This window comes from Coregonus lavaretus (assembly GCF_964263955.1).
Source record: "Coregonus lavaretus genome assembly, chromosome: 2".
NCBI lineage: Eukaryota > Metazoa > Chordata > Actinopteri > Salmoniformes > Salmonidae > Coregonus > Coregonus lavaretus.
The window spans coordinates 70,146,011-70,165,635 of NC_139989.1; the positions used below are offsets into that span (position 1 = coordinate 70,146,011).

General features: G+C 44.7%; 1 protein-coding gene across 1 annotated transcript; it reads left to right on the top strand.

Annotated features, from left to right (window-relative positions):
- Positions 1-1,417: 1,417 nt before the first annotated feature.
- On the top strand, positions 1,418-18,096 carry LOC311140236 (C-type lectin domain family 19 member A-like; the record flags this gene model as incomplete). The annotated part of the gene is made up of 6 exons (XM_084175186.1): positions 1,418-1,505; positions 7,421-7,598; positions 7,746-7,839; positions 10,873-11,005; positions 16,935-17,019; positions 18,072-18,096. The coding sequence occupies 6 exons, from the start codon at positions 1,418-1,420 to the stop codon at positions 18,094-18,096; spliced, it is 603 nt and encodes a 200-aa protein (XP_084031312.1).
- Positions 18,097-19,625: the final 1,529 nt, after the last annotated feature.

Here is a 19,625-nt window from a genome sequence, read left to right on the forward strand (position 1 = left end):
TGTCTGGCCCAAACCCAACACCTCTCATCACCCTGAGAACACCATCCTCACAGTGAAGCATGGTGGTGGCAGCATCATGCTGTGGGGATGTTTTTCATCGGCAGGGACTGGGAAACTGGTCAGAATTGAAGGAATGATGGATGGTGCTAAATACAGGGACATTCTTGAGGGAAACCTGTTTCAGTCAGATTTGAGACTGGGACGGAAGTTCACCTTCCAGCAGGACAATGACCCTAAGCATACTGCTAAAGCAAGGGCAAGGGGGGTGAATACCACTGTCGATTTATATCCAGGTATTTAACTGTCAGGGCTACTATATAGATTTATATCCAGGTATTTAACTGTCAGGGCTATAATATATAGATTTGAATCCAGGTATTTAACTGTCAGTGCTATAATATATAGACTTATTTCCAGGTATTTAACTGTCAGGGCTACAATATATAGATTTGTTTCCAGGTCCTAAACTGTCAGGGCGACAATATATTATGATGAGACGTGGCTGATGTAACATATTATATCATCTGGATGTTACTATTATGAGACATGGCTGATGTAACATATTATAACATCTGGATATTACCATGATGAGACGTGGCAGATGTAACATATTATATCATCTGGATGTTACTATGATGAGACGTAGCAGATATAACATTGTAACATCTGGATGTTACTATGCACGTGAATACTGTGATATCATAATACTTCTGGCTTGTCAATGTTACATCTGGTTTGTTTGTGAAAGTGTTTGTGAATCATTTGTTATGTTTAATAGTATGTTCTCCCCTCCCCTCTTCAGTGTTGAGGGTGAAACTCTTCTCCCCTCCTCCTTCAGTGTTGAGGGTTAAACTCTTCTCCCCTCCCCCCTTCAGTGTTGAGGCTTAAACCCTTCTCCCCTCTTCCTTCAGTGTTGAGGGTTAAACTCTTCTCCCCTCCTCCTTCAGTGTTGGACATGTGTATTTGGGTGTGAGTCTCTCTCTCCTTTTCCCCTCTCTCCCTCTCTGTTTCTCTCTCTCTCGCTCTCTCACACACACACACTGATTTCTCCCTGCACACGACTGAGAGATACCATCTAATCTCCCAGAGCTACTACTCAACGCTGACTCACACACACACTCACACTGCACTTCCCCTCTCATTTCTCTCTCTCTCTCTCTCTCTCTCTCTCTCTCTCTCTCTCTCTCTCTCTCTCTCTCTCTCTCTCTCTCTCTCTCTCTCTCTCTCTCTCTCTCTCTCTCTCTCTCTCTCTCTCTCTCTCTCTCTCTCTCTCTCTCTCTCTCTCTCTCTCTCTCTCTCTCTCTCTCTCTCTCTCTCTCAACCACACAGAAAAAGAGCCACACATCCACACACTCATATTCCAAGTCAGTGGATGTAGATTATCTCTCCGTCTGTCTATGTGTGTTTCTGTTTGAAGATGCTCTGCTGGGAGTTGTGTCTGGCCCTGCTCCTCTGGGCTCTTCCTGTGAGGACGATCCCCTCCACCAACATCAAGATCACACACGGTGAGTACTACTATTTAGGTGTCCCGGCTACGGCGCTAACAAACATTTGGTGGAGAAGGTGTGCTTTATCTGGGTATAGTCGTTGAAGTAGATCCCTGGGAGTCCTTGGTATTCTAGAAGGGGAAAGGTGATAGCATTTCCCAATGCTCTATCCACAGTCACTCACAATGGGTTAGTTAGTTAGTCAGTCAGTCAGTTTGTTAGTTAGTTAACCACCCGGGCTGAGGAACCAGGCTTCCAGCAGAACCAGGGGATCAGGGGGCAGGAGCAGGGAGCCACCCTGACCACAGGGCTCCTTTCTGGGGCAGCTGGAGGGAGAGACCGCCTAGGGCTAGGGCTGGAGGAGCTAAAGACTAGATGTATGTTCTCGTATAGAAATTGCATGGCTACATTCCTATACTGTGACATGTACAGTCTTTTAAACCTTTATTTGATATGTCTAGATGTATCTCGTTTGTGTTACAATGTATTGTTTCTAATGAGAGTATTTTTCAGTTTTCTGTTAAGTGTTTACTGTTAAGTTTTAATATTTCAAGAGATAGAACTTTGACTGGTTGATTTTTAAACTGCCGTTTGTCTTTTTTGTAAAATCCAGAAATCATATTCCTTGATACATTTTACTTCTTCTCCGTCGAGGCTGTGTGGCTGGATTTCATCTAACTGGTTTTGATAAAAGAAGAATTTAACTGACATTTTTGAAGCGGTTGTGAGAGTTTAGTTGGGGTGTCTGGAGTCTAATGGAAAGCTACTGGACACAGAGATGTTGTCACAAGTGTAGAGAGGATTAGGCAGGAGGCAGTCGCAGGTTTAGAACTACTGAATTTATTAAAGCGCCATAGCTTAAAGCGGGACGAAACCCACAGTGCAAAATATATAGCACTCAGGAAATAGTAGGAGAGATTCCTCTCAGGAAAACAAGCAACATATACAATGACCGACAAAGACAAACGACAGAGGGAGTATATAGTGATAGAGTGGGGATTGGATCCAGGTGTGTGTAATGATGTCGAGACAAGTCCGGGGTTGATGAGTGAAGGGCGTTTGCCAGCAGCAGGTTCGGCAGCAGCTAGAAGGCCGGCGACGCCGAATGCCTGAGCTGGAAGGGAGGGGGCGCCAAAGCCAAGGCTGGTGTGACAGACGTGTAGTTTTAGGAGAAAGTCTGCCCTCGGTGTCTCAGCCACGCACCTCTATTTCGTTTTTTAGGAAGAGTATGGATAAATGCCAAATGGCACCCTATTCCCTATTTAGTGCACTACTTTTGACCAGGGCCCATAGGGCTCTATATAGGGAATAGGGTGTCATTTGGGACACACCCTATGGCTTCAGTTAGGAGATGTGAGAATGTAGAAACCATTTGAACTTCGGTGAACTTTGGGATAGGAGTGTTATAGAGAAGTGCAACCTGTTTTTTTTCAACATATACAGAGTAACTGAAAGTCTACCTTTGGTGATGTGATATTGAGTAACTGAAAGTATACCTTTGGTGAAGTGATACAGAGAAACAGAAAGTCTACCTTTGGTGAAGTGATACAGAGTAACTGAAAGTCTACCTTTGGTGAAGTGATACAGAGTAACTGAAAGTCTACCTTTGGTGATGTGATATTGAGTAACTGAAAGTATACCTTTGGTGAAGTGATACAGAGAAACAGAAAGTCTACCTTTGGTGAAGTGATACAGAGTAACTGAAAGTCTACCTTTGGTGAAGTGATACAGAGTAACTGAAAGTATACCTTTGGGGGTGTTACAGAGTAACTGAAAGTCTACCTTTGGTGAAGTGATACATACAGTGAGGGAAAAAAGTATTTGATCCCCTGCTGATTTTGTACGTTTGCCCACTGACAAAAAAATGATCCGTCTATAATTTTAATGGTAGGTTTATTTGAACAGTGAGAGACAGAATAACAACAAAAAAATCCAGAAAAACGCATGTCAAAAATTTTATAAATTGATTTGCATTTTAATGAGGGAAATAAGCATTTGACCCCCTCTCAATCAGAAAGATGTCTGGCTCCCAGGTGTCTTTTATACAGGTAACGAGCTGAGATTAGGAGCACACTCTTAAAGGGAGTGCTCCTAATCTCAGCTTGTTACCTGTATAAAAGACACCTGTCCACAGAAGCAATCAATCAATCAGATTCCAAACTCTCCACCATGGCCAAGACCAAAGAGCTCTCCAAGGATGTCAGGGACTAGGACCAAAGAGCCTCCAAGGCTGGAATGGGCTACAAGACCATCGCCAAGCAGCTTGGTGAGAAGATGACAACAGTTGGTGCGATTATTTGCAAACGGAAGAAACACAAAATAACTGTCAATCTCCCTCGGCCTGGGGCTCCATGCAAGATCTCACCTCGTGGAGTTGCAATGATCATGAGAACGGTGAGGAATCAGCTCAGAACTACACGGGAGGATCTTGTCAATGATCTCAAGGCAGCTGGGACCATAGTCACCAAGAAAACAATTGTTAACACACTACGCCGTGAAGGACTGAAATCCTGAAGCGCCCGCAAGGTCCCCCTGCTCAAGAAAGCACATATATATGCCTGTCTGAAGTTTGCCAATGAACATCTGAATGATTCAGAGGAGAACTGGGTGAAAGTGTTGTGGTCAGATGAGACCAAAATGGAGCTCTTTGGCATCAATTCAACTCGCCGTGTATGGAGGAGGTGGAATGCTGCCTATGACCCCAAGAACACCATCCCCACCGTCAAACATGGAGGTGGAAACATTATGCTTTGGGGGTGTTTTTCTGCTAAGGGGACAGGACAACTTCACCGCATCAAAGGGACGATGGACGGGGCCATGTACCGTCAAATCTTGGATGGATATTCCAGCATGACAATGACCCAAAACACACGGCCAAGGCAACAAAGGAGTGGCTCAAGAAGAAGCACATTAAGGTCCTGGAGTGGCCTAGCCAGTCTCGACCTTAATCCCATAGAAAATCTGTGGAGGGAGCTGAAGGTTTGAGTTGCCAAACGTCAGCCTCGAAACCTTAATGACTTGGAGAAGATCTGCAAAGAGGAGTGGGACAAAATCCCTCCTGAGATGTGAGCAAACCTGGTGGCCAACTACAAGAAACGTCTGACCTCTGTGATTGCCAACAAGGGTTTTGCCACCAAGTACTAAGTCATGTTTTGCAGAGGGGTCAAATACTTATTTCCCTCATTAAAATGCAAATCAGTTTATAACATTTTTGACATGCATTTTTCAGGATTTTTGTTGTTGTTATTCTGTCTCTCACTGTTCAAATAAACCTACCATTAAAATTATAGACTGATCATTTCTTTGTCAGTGGGCAAATGTACAAAATCAGCAGGGGATCAAATACTTTTTTCCCTCACTGTAGTAACTGAAAGTCTTGGTGAAGTGATACAGAGTAACTGAAAGTCTTGGTGAAATAATACAGAGTAACTGAAAGTCTACCTTTGGTGAAGTGATACAGAGTAACTGAAAGTCTACCTTTGGTGAAGTGATACAGAGTAACTGAAAGTCTACCTTTGGTGAAGTGATACAGAGTAACTGAAAGTCTACCTTTGGTGAAGTGTTACAGAGTAACTGAAAGTCTTGGTGAAGTGATACAGAGTAACTGAAAGTCTTGGTGAGGTGATACAGAGTAACTGAAAGTCTACCTTTGGTAAAGTGATACACAGTAACTGAAAGTCTTGGTGAAGTGATACAGAGTAATTGAAAGTCTTGGTGAAATAATACAGAGTAACTGAAAGTCTACCTTTGGTGAAGTGATACAGAGTAACTGAAAGTCTACCTTTGGTGAAGTGATACAGAGTAACTGAAAGTCTACCTTTGGTGAAGTGATACAGACTAACTGGAAGTCTACCTTTGGTGAAGTGTTACAGAGTAACTGAAAGTCTTGGTAAAGAGATACAGAGTAACTGAAAGTCTAACTTTGGTGAAGTGATATAGAGTAACTGAAAGTCTACATTTGGTGTAGTGTTACAGAGTAACTGAAATTATTGGTGAAGTGATACAGAGTAACTGAAAGTCTACCTTTGGTGAAGTGTTAAAGAGTAACTGAAAGTCTACCTTTGGTGAAGTGATATTGAGTAACTGAAAGTCTACCTTTGGTGAAGTGATAAATAGTAACTGAAAGTTTTGGTGAAGTGTTACAGAGTAACTGAAAGTCTTGGTGAAGTGATAGAGAGTAACTGAAAGTCTACCTTTGGTGAAGTGATAGAGAGTAACTGAAAGTCTACCTTTGGTGAAGTGATAGAGAGTAACTGAAAGTCTACCTTTGGTGAAGTGAAACAGAGTAACTGAAATTCTTGGTGAAGTGATACAGAGTAACTGAAAGTATTGGTGAAGTGATACAGAGTAACTGAAAGTCTTGGTGAAGTGATACAGAGTAACTGAAAGTATTGGTGAAGTGATACAGAGTAACTGAAAGTCTTGGTGAAATGATATAGAGTAACTGAAAGTCTACCTTTGTTGAAGTGATACAGAGTAACCGAAATTCTACCTTTGGTGAAGTGATACAGACTAACTGAAGTCTACCTTTGGTGAAGTGTTACAGAGTAACTGAAAGTCTTGGTGAAGTGTTACAAAGTAACTGAAAGTCTACCTTTGGTGAAGTGATATAGAGTAACTGATAGTCTACCTTTGGTTAAGTGATATAGAGTAACTGAAAGTCTACCTTTGGTGAAGTGATACAGACTAACTGAAGTCTACCTTTGGTGAAGTGTTACAGAGTAACTGAAAGTCTTGGTGAAGTGTTACAAAGTAACTGAAGGTCTACCTTTGGTGAAGTGATATAGAGTAACTGAAAGTCTACCTTTGGTTAAGTGATATAGAGTAACTGAAAGTCTACCTTTGGTGAAGTGATACAGAGTACCTGAAAGTCTACCTTTGGTGAAGTGTTACAAAGTAACTGAAAGTCTACCTTTGGTGAAGTGATATAGAGTAACTGAAAGTCTACCTTTGGTGAAGTGATACAGAGTAACTGAAAGTCTACCTTTGGTAAAGTGATACACAGTAACTGAAAGTCTTGGTGAAGTGATAGAGAGTAACTGAAAGTCTACCTTTGGTGAAGTGATATTGAGTAACTGAAAGTCTACCTTTGGTGAAGTGATACAGAGTACCTGAAAGTCTACCTTTGGGTAAGTACATAAACAAGTTACAATTTGGTATTTGGTATTCATTAGGATCCCCATTTGCTGCTGCAGAAGCATCAGCTACTCGTCCTGGGGTCCACATGAAGCATGACATACTACACAGTACAGAACATTATTAGTCTGGGACTGAAATACATACATTTAAAACGTCATACGTAGCCTACAATGATGAGATTATCACTTCAGATTATCACTTGGAAAATACATCTGTAAATTTTGGGATAGGAGTGCTGTAGTCTGACTAGCTACATTGAACCAGTTCTAACTTGATAATGAAAATGACAAGGAAAACATTGAATGCTTAGTATTCACAATAACTTAAGAGAAGTGTAACCTATTCTCTTTCAACATTTCAGTTACATATGGTATCCTCCCTCCCTCCCTCCCTCTCTCTCTCCCCCTCCGTTCTCTGTTTCCTCCCCTCCCTCTCCCCTCCCACTCCCTCCCACTCCCTCTCTCTCTCTCTCTCTCTCTCTCTCTCTCTCTCTCTCTCTCTCTCTCTCTCTCTCTCTCTCTCTCTCTCTCTCTCTCTCTCTCTCTCTCTCTCTCTCTCTCTCTCTCTCTCTCTCTCTCTCTCTCTCTCTTCTCTCTCTCTCTTCTCTCTTCCCTCCCTCCCTCCCTCCCTCCCCCTCCCTCTCTCTCCTCCCTGACCCTCCCTCTCCCCTCTCCCTTTCCCATCTCCTTACCCCCCTCTCTCCCCTCCCTCCCTCTCTCCCTCCCTCCCTCCCTCCCTCCCTCCCTCCCTCCCTCCCCCTCTCTCTCTCTTCCCTCCCTCCCTCCCTCCCCCAGCCTTCCCCCTCCAGATGCCAGACCCAGGCCTTCCAGTCACCTGTCCGTTGTTCTGGACTGAGTTTGAAGGTCACTGCTACCGTTTCTTCCCCCTGAACAGGACCTGGGCAGAGGCTGACCTGTACTGCGCTGAATTCTCCAATGGCCTCAAGTCTGCCAAACTCACCTCCATACACAGGTGAGAGGGATACCTGTCCATATACACACACAAAGGTCCACACACTTCCACACTACAGGTGAGAGGATACACACACACACACACACACACATACACACACACACACACCTCTCTCTATCTCTAACTATCCATTGTCTGATTTTTCAGCTGGGAGGAGAATGTGTTTGTCTACGATCTCGTCAACAGCCGTATCCCAGGGATACCAACAGACATATGGATCGGCCTTCACGACAGGAGACAGGTAAGCACTGAGGGTTGAAAAATTCCGGTATCTTTCCCAAAATTCCCAAGATTCTGGATTTCCTGCTTATTCCCTCCCAATTCCGAGAATCTTCCGGAAGTTTTCCAGAAACCTTATTAAGCACCACTGCCAGGATAAGCGCTACCTCAAATGCGTGTTGTCGACAAGCACACTGTACTTTACTTTCTAAGGTAATTGACGCTTGAGCTGACATCTGCAACAATTATCGTGAATTAAATCTCTGCAGATGTCTCCGCAGACGTTATTCCCTCGTAATTCAAGGAATCTTCCAACCGGGATTTTTAGAAAACCAGGACATTTTGGGAATGTCACCAGAATTTTGCAACCCTACTTCTACTCAACGATTTATATATACACTAGATGACTGATAGGGGGCGCTGTGTTGAAAATATATTTTGGAGCTATAGAAATGCATTTATTAACATTCGTTTTTGACACATTTATTCTATTAGAAACACCTTAATGCATACTTTTAAATTATATTGTGTGAGCTAAACATCAAAATGTAAAATTAAAATTTTTATAAAAAGTGTTTCCTTCATGTAAACATTTTAGAGATTACTAATGTTAGTGTCCCCACACAACAACAAAAATACTTAAATACATGTCATTTTGTCTTTGAAACATTTAATTGAAATACTGTAGAATTCCATTAATTCCTACTGCTTCTTCTGGGGAGTGCCAATATGGCCGACTGGTTGCTTCAAAGCCTCTCAATGGCCAATACATAGCATCAGCAATCCAGGGTTTATATACATCATTGGTTCTACTCCTTCTACATCTACCCAGCAAACCAACATTTTTTCTGTGAAAGTTCCCAGAACATTTGTTAGGTTGCGGCAAATGTTCTCATAAGACAAAAACTGTTCAGTTGTGCTGATGATTAGATAATGTTTGTATAAAACATTCGCCTGATGTTGCAAGAACGTTCCCACTCACATTTTGTTGTGGCAGTATGTTCTAAAAACATGATTACATTACCTGGAAACCTAATGAGAACTATTGTGGAATTTTTCTTTGGTGATTGTTACAGATGTTGTACATAACATTTTAGTGAATTTTAGAACATTCCAAGGATATTTCATTTAAAACATCTGTATAATGTGTATAATAAGTATAATAAGTATAATCTGTTATCAAAAACATTATTTGAATGTTTTGGGGATGCTATAATCCTAATGTTAGATAAAACCCTAACTTAATGGAAATCTAAGCTAATGTTCTGTGAATGTTCCCGGTTTTGCTAGATATGCTAACAGACCCCAGAGGGTTTACAGGGGGCCCATCAATCCAGCTCTATAGGAAGCCAGTGAGATAAGGCTGTCTGATATAGATATTTCTCTGTAGATCTGAAAGGCTGGTTCATTAACACGCTGCTCATAAACCCACTACAGAGGCACCACGTCACCAAGCTAGAGCTGGAGAACCTAGATTGAGCCTACGTCCCAAATGGCCACCCTATTCCCATAATGCACTACTGTTGACCAGAGGAGAGCCGGTCTCTGGTCAACAGTAGTGCGCTACAAAAGGGAATAAGGAGTGGTTTAGGACGCACCCTAGGTTTGTTTGGTTTAGTCAGGGTTGGTGTTGATTATCGCCCAGAGGATCCAATCTGTATATCTGTTGCCTGAACTCACTGCAGAGTGGTTATATTGGACCAGGGTGGAAGTTCCCTTTTACGAAAACAGATCTAGGATCGGTTTACCCTTCCCCCATCCTAACCTTAACTATTAGGGGTAAAACACTAAGCTGAACCCAGATCAGTAGTGTGTGTGTAACCTGAGCTGTATACTAAGTGGGTTTATAGGAGTAGAGAGGCTTTACTGGCCTTTGTGACTCAGCCTTTAAAGAGCCGTCATAAACTACTGACTCAGCCTTTAAAAAGCCATCATAAACTACTGACTCAGCCTTTAAAGATACATCATAAACTACTGACTCAGCCTTTATAGAGCCATCATAAACTACTGACTCAGCCTTTAAAGAGCCATCATAAACTACTGACTCAGCCTTTAAAGAGCCATCATAAACTACTGACTCAGCCTTTAAAGAGCCATCATAAACTACTGACTCATCCTTTAAAGAGACATCATAAACTACTGACTCAGCCTTTAAAGAGCCATCATAAACTACTGACTCAGCCTTTAAAGAACCATCATAAACTACTGACTCAGCCTTTAAAGAGCCATCATAAACTACTGAATCAGCCTTTAAAGAGCCATCATAAACTACTGACTCAGCCTTTAAAGAGACATCATAAACTACTGACTCAGCCTTTATAGAGCCATCATAAACTACTGACTCAGCCTTTATAGAGCCATCATAAACTACTGACTCAGCCTTTAAAGAGCCATCATAAACTACTGACTCAGCCTTTATAGAACCATCATAAACTACCGACTCAGCCTTTAAACAGACATCATCAACTACTGTGCAACTCTCATGGGAACAGCTAACAGGACATTTTTTTTATTTTTTTTTATTTAACCTTTATTTAACCAGGTAAGCCAGTTGAGAACAAGTTCTCATTTACAACTGCGACCTGGCCAAGATAAAGCAAAGCAGTGCAATAAAAACAACAACACAGTTACATATGGTGTAAACAAAACATAAAGTCAAAAATACAACAGAAAATATATATACAGTGTGTGCGAATGTAGTAAGTTATGGAGGTAAGGCAATAAATAGGCCATAGTGCAAAATAGTTACAATTTCGTATTAACACTGGACTGATAGATGTGCAAAAGATGATGTGCAAATAGAGATACTGGGGTGCAAATTAGCTAAATAAATAACAATAGGGGGATGAGGTAGTTGGGTGGGCTAATTTCAGAATGGCTGACATACCTCTTATTTGCTTTCCAAATTGGTTCAAATTAGGTTACGGTTAGGAGTTAGGGTTGGGGTTAGGGTATAGATAAGGGTCAGTTTTAGGTTTTAGCTAAACTTCTGTTTTCATTAAGTAGTCTGCCCAAGTTGTGATTTTGTACCATGTCATACTGTTCCTGACCACAGGAGGGCACTCTGGAGTGGACCGACGGCAGTAACTACGAATACAGCTACTGGGATGGCAACCAGCCTGACGATGGCGTACACCGCATCCCTGAAGAGGAAGACTGTGTCGAGATCTGGTACAGGCAGAACAGCGGTGAGACACACACAGGCGCAAGATGCATACACGCACAGGCACACACACAGGCAGTCAAGAATGCATACACACAGTGTATTACCCAATAAGACATGATTGAACCAGGGGATGACCTAAAGGTTCTTAATAAGATGATTGAGCCAGGGGATGACCTAAAGGTTCTTAATAAGACATTATTGAGCCAGGGAATGACCTAAAGGTTCTTAATAAGATGATTGAGCCAGGGGATGACCTAAAGGTTCTTAATAAGATGTTTGAGCCAGGGGATGACCTAAAGGTTCTTAGTAAGACATGATTGAGCAAGGGGATGACCTAAAGGTTCTTAATAAGACATGATTGAGCCAGGGGATGACCTAAAGGTTCTTAATAAGACATGATTGAGACGGGATGACCTAAAGGTTCTTAATAAGACATGATTGAGCCAGGGGATGACCTAAAGGTTCTTAATAAGACATGATTGAGACGGGATGACCTAAAGGTTATTAATAAGACATGATTGAGACGGGATGACCTAAAGGTTCTTAATAAGATGATTGAACCAGGGGATGACCTAAAGGTTCTTAATAAGACATGATTGAGACGGGATGACCTAAAGGGTCTTAATAAGATGATTGAGCCAGGGGATGACCTAAAGGTTCTTAATAAGACATGATTGAGCTAGGGGATGACCTAAAGGTTCTTAATAAGACATGATTGAGCCAGGGGATGACCTAATGGTTCTTAATAAGATGATTGAACCAGGAGATGACCTAAAGGTTCTTAATAAGACATGATTGAGACGGGATGACCTAAAGGTTCTTAATAAGACATTATTGAGATGGGGTGACCTAAAGGTTCTTAATAAGACATGATTGAGCCAGGGGATGACCTAAAGGTTCTTAATAAGATGATTGAGCCAGGGGATGACCTAAAGGTTCTTAATAAGACATGATTGAGCCAGGGGATGACCTAAAGGTCCTTAATAAAACATGATTGAGCCAGGGGATGACCTAAAGGTTCTTAATAAGATGATTGAGCCAGGGGATGACCTAAAGGTTCTTAATAAGACATGATTGAGCCAGGGGATGACCTAAAGGTTCTTAAAAAGACATGATTGAGCCACGGGATGACTTAAGTTTCTTAATAAGATGATTGAGCCAGGGTTCTTAATAAGACATGATTGAGCCAGGGGATGACCTAAAGGTTCTTAATAAGACATGATTGAGCCAGGGGATGGCCTAAAGGTTCTTAATAAGACATGATTGAGCTAGGGGATGACCTAAAGTGTCACGCCCTGGCTCTGGGACTCTGTTATGTTGAGCCAGGGTGTGTTGTTTCTTTGTGTTTTGTGTGCTAGGGTGATATTCTAGTTCATTTGTTTCTATGTTGGCCGGTGTGGTTCTCAATCAGAGGCAACGTGAATCAGCTGTTGCTTGTTGTCTCTGATTGGGAACCATACTTAGGCAGCCTGTTTTCCACAGTATGTTGTGGGATCTTGTTCCGTTTGGTTTGTGTAACCGTAGGACTGCACATTTCGTATCGTTTGTTGTTTTGTTCTGGAATAAAATAAGTATGTTCACTTATCACGCTGCGCATTGGTCCACTTCTTCTCAAGACGATCGTGACAGAAGATCCCACCTTAACTGGACCAAGCAGCGTGTCCAGGAGCCAACACTAGAGAGGACTCTAACGAACATCAACCTCGACTGGGTCAAGCCGCGGGAGGAGGAGAGAGGCTGGACTTGGGAGCAGAGGAGCAAGAGTCTGGCGAGAGCCATGGAGGCCTGGCCCACGGGGAGGAGAGACGCCCAGAAACATTTTAGGGGGGGGCTCACGCCGTGGACGACGGGGCAGCAGGAGGCCGCCAGGTTACGGGAGTCACTGGTCACCAGGGGGAAGGAGGATGTAGAGGCACGGCGAGAGGTACTGGGGTGTGTTGCCAGTCCAGTCCGGCCCGTTCCTGATCCCCGCGTAGGGCCAGTGGTGTGTGTCCCCAGTACGGTCCGGCTTGTTCCTGTCCCTCGCACCGAGCCTGTGGTGCGCGTCGCCAGCCCGGTCCGGCATGTTCCTGCCCCTCGCACCAAGCCTGTGGTGCGCGTCGCCAGCCCGGTCCGGCCTGTTCCTGCCCCTCGCACCAAACCAGTGGTGCGCTTCGTCAGCCCGGTTCGGCCCGTCGCTGCTCCCCGCACCAAGCCAATGGTGCGCGTCGTCAGCCCGGTCCGGCCTGTTCCTGCTCCCCGCACCAAGCCAGTGGTGCGCTTCGTCAGCCCGGTTCGGCCCGTCCCTGCTCCCCGCACCAAGCCAGTGGTGCGCTTCGTCAGCCCGGTTCGGCCCGTCCCTGCTCCCCGCACCAAGCCAATGGTGCGCGTCGTCAGCCCGGTCCGGCCTGTTCCTGCTCCCCGCACCAAACCAGTGGTGCGCTTCGTCAGCCCGGTTCGGCCGGTCCATGCTCCCCGCACCAAGCCTGTGGTGCGCGTCGTCAGTCCGGCACAGCCCGTGCCTGTTCCACCGGTGCCTTGTCCGGCACCGGTCAGCTGCTCCACTCCGGAGCTAGAGCAATCCGCTCCACCAGTGTTCAGTCCAGCTCCGGCCAGCAGGGCCAGACCGGACCAGGGGCGCTTTGGGGGGTTAGAGAGGGAGTGGGGGTCATGCCCGGAGCCGGAACCGCCTCCGAGGAGGAATGCCCACCCGGCCCTCCCCTGTTCAGTTTATGTTTGGCGCGGTCGCAGTCCGCGCCTTTGGGGGGGGGGGGGGGGGTACTGTCACGCCCTGGCTCTGGGACTCTGTTATGTTGAGCCAGGGTGTGTTATTTCTTTGTGTTTTGTGTGCTAGGGTGATATTCTAGTTCATTTGTTTCTATGTTGGCCGGTGTGGTTCTCAATCAGAGGCAACGTGAATCAGCTGTTGCTTGTTGTCTCTGATTGGGAACCATACTTAGGTAGCCTGTTTTCCACAGTGTGTTGTGGGATCTTGTTCCGTTTGGTTTGTGTAACCGTAGGACTGCACGTTTCGTATCGTTTGTTGTTTTGTTCTGGAATAAAAGAAGTATGTTCACTTATCACGCTGCGCATTGGTCCACTTCTTCTCAAGACGATCGTGACATAAAGGTTCTTAATAAGACATGATTGAGACGGGATGACCTAAAGGTTCTTAATAAGACATGATTGAGCTAGGGGATGACCTAATGTCACGCCCTGGCTCTGGGGACTCTTATATGTTGAGCCAGGGTGTGTAGGGTCTATGTTTTGTGTTCTATGTTCAGTTTCTAGTTCATGTGTTTTCTAGGTTGGCCGGGGTGGTTCTCAATCAGAGGCAACGAGAATCAGCTGTTGCTTGTTGTCTCTGATTGGGAACCATACTTAGGCAGCCTGTTGTGCACTTGTGTTTTGTGGGATCTTGTTCTGTGTTGGTTTGTGTTGTTAACCGAGGACTTCACGTTTCGTTTGGTTGTTTTGTATTTTGTATCGTGTTGCCAGTACACTATTAAAAAGATGTACGCATATCACGCTGCGCCTTGGTCCAATCATTATGACGAATAATAAGACATGATTGAGCCAGTGGATGACCTAAAGGTTCTTAATAAGACATGATTGAGACGGGATGACCTAAAGGTTCTTAATAAGATGATTGAATCAGGGGATGACCTAAAGGTTCTTAATAAGATGATTGAGCCAGGGGATGACCTAAAGGTTCTTAATAAGATGATTGAGCAAGGGGATGACCTAAAGGTTCTTAATAAGACATGATTGAGCCAGGGGATGACCTAAAGGTTCTTAATAAGATGACTGAGCCAGGGGATGACCTAAAGGTTCTTATAAGACATGATTGAGCCAGGGGATGACCTAAAGGTTCTTAATAAAACATGATTGAGCCAGGGGATGACCTAAAGGTTCTTAATAAGATGATTGAGCCAGGGGATGACCTAAAGGTTCTTAATAAGACATGATTGAGCCAGGGGATGACCTAAAGGTTCTTAATAAAACATGATTGAGCCAGGGGATGACCTAAAGGTTCTTAATAAGACATTATTGAGACGGGATGACCTAAAGGTTCCTAATAAGACATGATTGAGCCAGGGGATGACCTAAAGGTTCTTAATAAGATGATTGAGCCAGGGGATGACCTAAAGGTTCTTAATAAGACATGATTGAGCCAGGGGATGACCTAAAGGTTCTTAATAAGATGATTGAGCCAGGGGATGACCTAAAGGTTCTTAATAAGACATGATTGAGCCAGGGGATGACCTAAAGGTTCTTAATAAGATGATTGAGCCAGGGGATGACCTAAAGGTTCTTAATAAGATGATTGAGCCAGGGGATGACCTAAAGGTTCTTAATAAGACATGATTGAGCCAGGGGATGACCTAAAGGTTCTTAATAAGACATGATTGAGCCAGGGGATGACCTAAAGGTTCTTAATAAGACATGATTGAGCCAGGGGATGACCTAAAGGTTCTTAATAAGATGATTGAGCCAGGGGATGACCTAAAGGTTCTTAGTAAGACATGATTGAGCTAGGGGATGACCTAAAGGTTCTTAATTGGTTGTTTTGGATGTGTTTCTCTGAATTTATGTACAAGTATGTGTCCCTGCTCATCACACACACACACAGAGGCTCAAAAGCACATGCAGGAATGCACACACACATATGCACAGGAAGCACGAACACACACATGTTCACAATCATACGCATAGCAGGGACACACACTAGTAAAGTGTTACGTGAATTATTTAACAAACTATTTTAGTGTCTCTGTGCGTCTCCCAAAAGGTTGTAAGTCTTTTGGGATTTAAGTAACGGCCAGAGTCCCGGTCTGCATAGTCAGAGATATTTATTCATTGAGAATTCTGCCATCACAATTTCAGAGTCCATCTTTTATACTCATACGTCATACAAAAAGAAATCCCTCCCCTCTGTAGGTGGGCTGTAGTTTCCACTCTAAAAACTGCTCTACTGACCATCAGTTCACACACACACACACATATACACACATGCATACACACATACATACACACACACACACACACACACATATCCTACTCCCTGCATTACTCAGTTATTGCCGTTCTCACAATATTCTGCACCATGTTTTCATAACAGTTTCTCCCCTCCCTAAATTGGGAGGCCTCTTTATCTTAGTTTCTCAGTTGTCTTTGTTGTCTGGCCTAACTCCTTACTCACATTGCTAAATAGTGGCTCAATGCCATAGCCTTTACTGGTCCTACACTCACACATTTCTAACACATTATACACAGTTTCAGGGTGTAATAATTAGTCATTAATAATTAATCTATCATAAAGAAACTCAGAGAAACATGCCTGGCCATTTAAGAGCCTTTAGGCTATAACCCCCATCAGGCCTTGCTGTGACACCAGGCATCTATAACCCCCATCAGGCCTTGCTGTGACACCAGGCCTCTATAACCCCCATCAGGCCTTGCTGTGACACCAGGCCTCCATAACCCCCATCAGGCCTTGCTGTGACACCAGGCATCTATAACCCCCATCAGGCTTTGCTGTGACACCAGGCCTCTATAACCCCCATCAGGCCTTGCTGTGACACCAGGCCTCTATAACCCCCATCAGGCCTTGCTGTAACACCAGACATCTATAACCCCCATCAGGCCTTGCTGTGACACCAGGGCTCTATAACCAGTTAAGGCTGAATCACTCTCCAGTCTCCCTTGTTGGGTAATATACTGTGTGTATCATTAGGACAACTGGGTGCCAAAACAGACACTTGCGTTAATGAGTCTCACACACACACACACACACACACAGACATTGCATACACACACTCATGGACGTCGTATAAACGGACTCAGAGACACACACTCGCTCACACACATTGCAGGCACACACACACACACGTCCGTAGCTGATGAGTCAGTCAGTGTGTTATAGTGTTGTTTCGGGCCCTAACAGCGCTGTGTGTGTGTGTTTCTAACAGCGCTGAGGTCCTGGAATGATAACAGCTGTAACAAAGCCTTTCCCTTCGTGTGCAAGATCCCCACACTGGACACTAGACCTCCAGGGTCCAACACACACACACACACACACACACTCTCTCACACATTTTTTACATTTACATTTTAGTCATTTAGCAGACGCTCTTATCCAGAGCGACTTACAGTTAGTGAGTGCATACATAATTTTTTTCTTTTTCATACTGGACCCCCGTGGGAATCGAACCCACAACCCTGGCGTTGCAAACGCCATGCTCTACCAACTGAGTGGGAGAGGGAGGAGGAGGAGAAGAGAGGGAGGAGGAGGAGAGAGGAGAAGGAGGAGAAGAGAGGGAGGAGGAGGAGGAGAAGAGAGGGAGGAGGAGGAGGAGGGAGGAGGGAGGGAGGAGGAGAGAGGGATGAGGAGGAGAGAGGGAGGAGGAGGAGAGAGGGATGAGGAGGAAGAGGAGGAGGGGAGGAGGAGGAAGAGGGAGGAGGAGGAGAGAGGGATGAGGAGGGGGAGGAGGAGGAGTAGAAGAGGGGGAGGAGGGAGGCGAGAGGGAAGGAGGAGGAGAAGAAAGGGAGGAGGAGGAGAGGGAGAGGAGGAGAGAGGGATGAGGAGGAGAGAGGGGAGGAGGAGGAGGAGAAGAGAGGGAGGAGAAAAGAGAGGGAGGAGGAGGAGAGAGGAATACATGGGACTTATCATGTGAAGGCCAGTCATCAACACTCCTTCCTTCCTTCCTTCCTTCCTTCCTTCCTTCCTTCCTTCCTTCCTTCCTTCCTTCCTTCCTTCCTTCCTTCCTTCCTTCCTTCCTTCCTTCCTTCCTTCCCTTCCTTCCTTTCCCTCCATCCCTCCTTCCTTCCTTCCTTCCATCCATTCATCCTTCCTTCCTTCCTTCCTTCCTTCCTTCCTTCCTTCCTTCCTTCCTTCCTTCCTTCCTTCCTTCCTTCCTTCCTTTCTTTCTTCCATCCCTCTTCCTCCCCTCCTTCCCTCCTTCCCTCCTTCCCTCCATCGCTCCTTTACTTTTCTCTTCATAGTGTAGGTATGTTGTAGAAGTTGAGATGGAATAGTGTTCCATTTGGGAAGCGGCCGTTGCCTCAGCAGTCTGTTGTGTTCTCCTCCTCACCTCTTCACCCTGCAGCCCTGTTACCACTAAGATACTTTGATGTTTTCTCAAGTCTCAAATGGAACCCTATTCCCTATGTAGGGCACTACTTTGTGCCAGAGCTCTATGTGGCTCAGGCCAACAGTAGTGTACTGTAAGGAGAATAGTGTGCTATTTGAGACAGTTTTTGTTGCTGTGTACGTGTGAATGTTTATATGTACTGTAATGTAGTAAATGCAGGACCAGTTATCAAGATGTTGATCAATTCTTTAATAATTTAATTTAAAAAACAGACTGTGGTTGTTTTGTGTCTTGACTGTTGAGTCCCTTCTCCATCACACACGCAGCCTTAGCAACAACACATTTGGTAAATAGCCTCATACCAGGTAAGCTACAGAACCACTAGGTAGTTACATAGGACTTAACACTGTTCTATTTTGCAAGTATTTACTAAAAAGACAAGAACACGGCTGCTCTTGCCGGTACCACTTTAGGTTATTAAGCTAAGCAAATCCACTAAAAATACAAGAACACGCTGCTCTTGCCAGTACCACTTTAGTTTATTAAGCTAAGCAAGTCCACTAAAGAGTGAGTGGTAAGCACAGCTAGTTCGAGCGATAGTTACATACCACACCACCGTATTTACTACACAAGGAGTTTTTTTAAGTGTAGCGAGTTGTGTATGTGTGCGTCACAAATTCCACCCTAAAAGACCCGTAGGGCTCTGTTGAAAAGTAGCGCACTACAAAGCGAATAGGGTGCCATTCGGGGAAGCAGCAGGCTATGTGTTGTCTTGTCTATTGTAAGAGGGGCAGTTTGGCCTGAGAGGTGGGTTGTCAGTACAGATTGACCAGTTAGTGACCTGGAAGGTGTGAGGCTGAGGGAGGGGGAGATTAAGGAGGTTTCAACCCAATCTGGCAACTCAACCTTCAGATAATTCCCCCCAAACAAAACAGGGACAGAAAAAGTGTGTCTGTGTGTGTGTTGTATGTGTGCGTGTGTGTGTGTGTCTGGCCCTGTTTCAGCTGGTTCCCAGTATTCTCTCATCCAGGAGGGAATTCCTTAGCTCTGTGGCAGAGTGACATGTCACATCTCCCTGTGTGTGTGTGTGTGTGTTTGTGTGTGTGTGTCAGTGTCCGTGCCCTTCCCCTCCTCCTCTAAGCATTGGCATTCCTCTCCAATCAAAAGAACCGGAACGTCCACACACACGCATGCACACACACACACACACACACGCATGCACGCACACACACATACATACACACACACACACGCGCACACACAAACGCATGCACACACACACACACACACACACACACACACACACACACACACACACACACACACACACACACACACACACACACACACACACACACACACACACACACACACACACACACACACACACACACACACACACACACACACACACACACACACACACACACACACACACACACACACACACACACACACACACACTCACACACACACACATACATACACACACGCGCGCGCGCACACACACACACACACACACACACACACACACACACACACACACAATCACACACACACATACACACA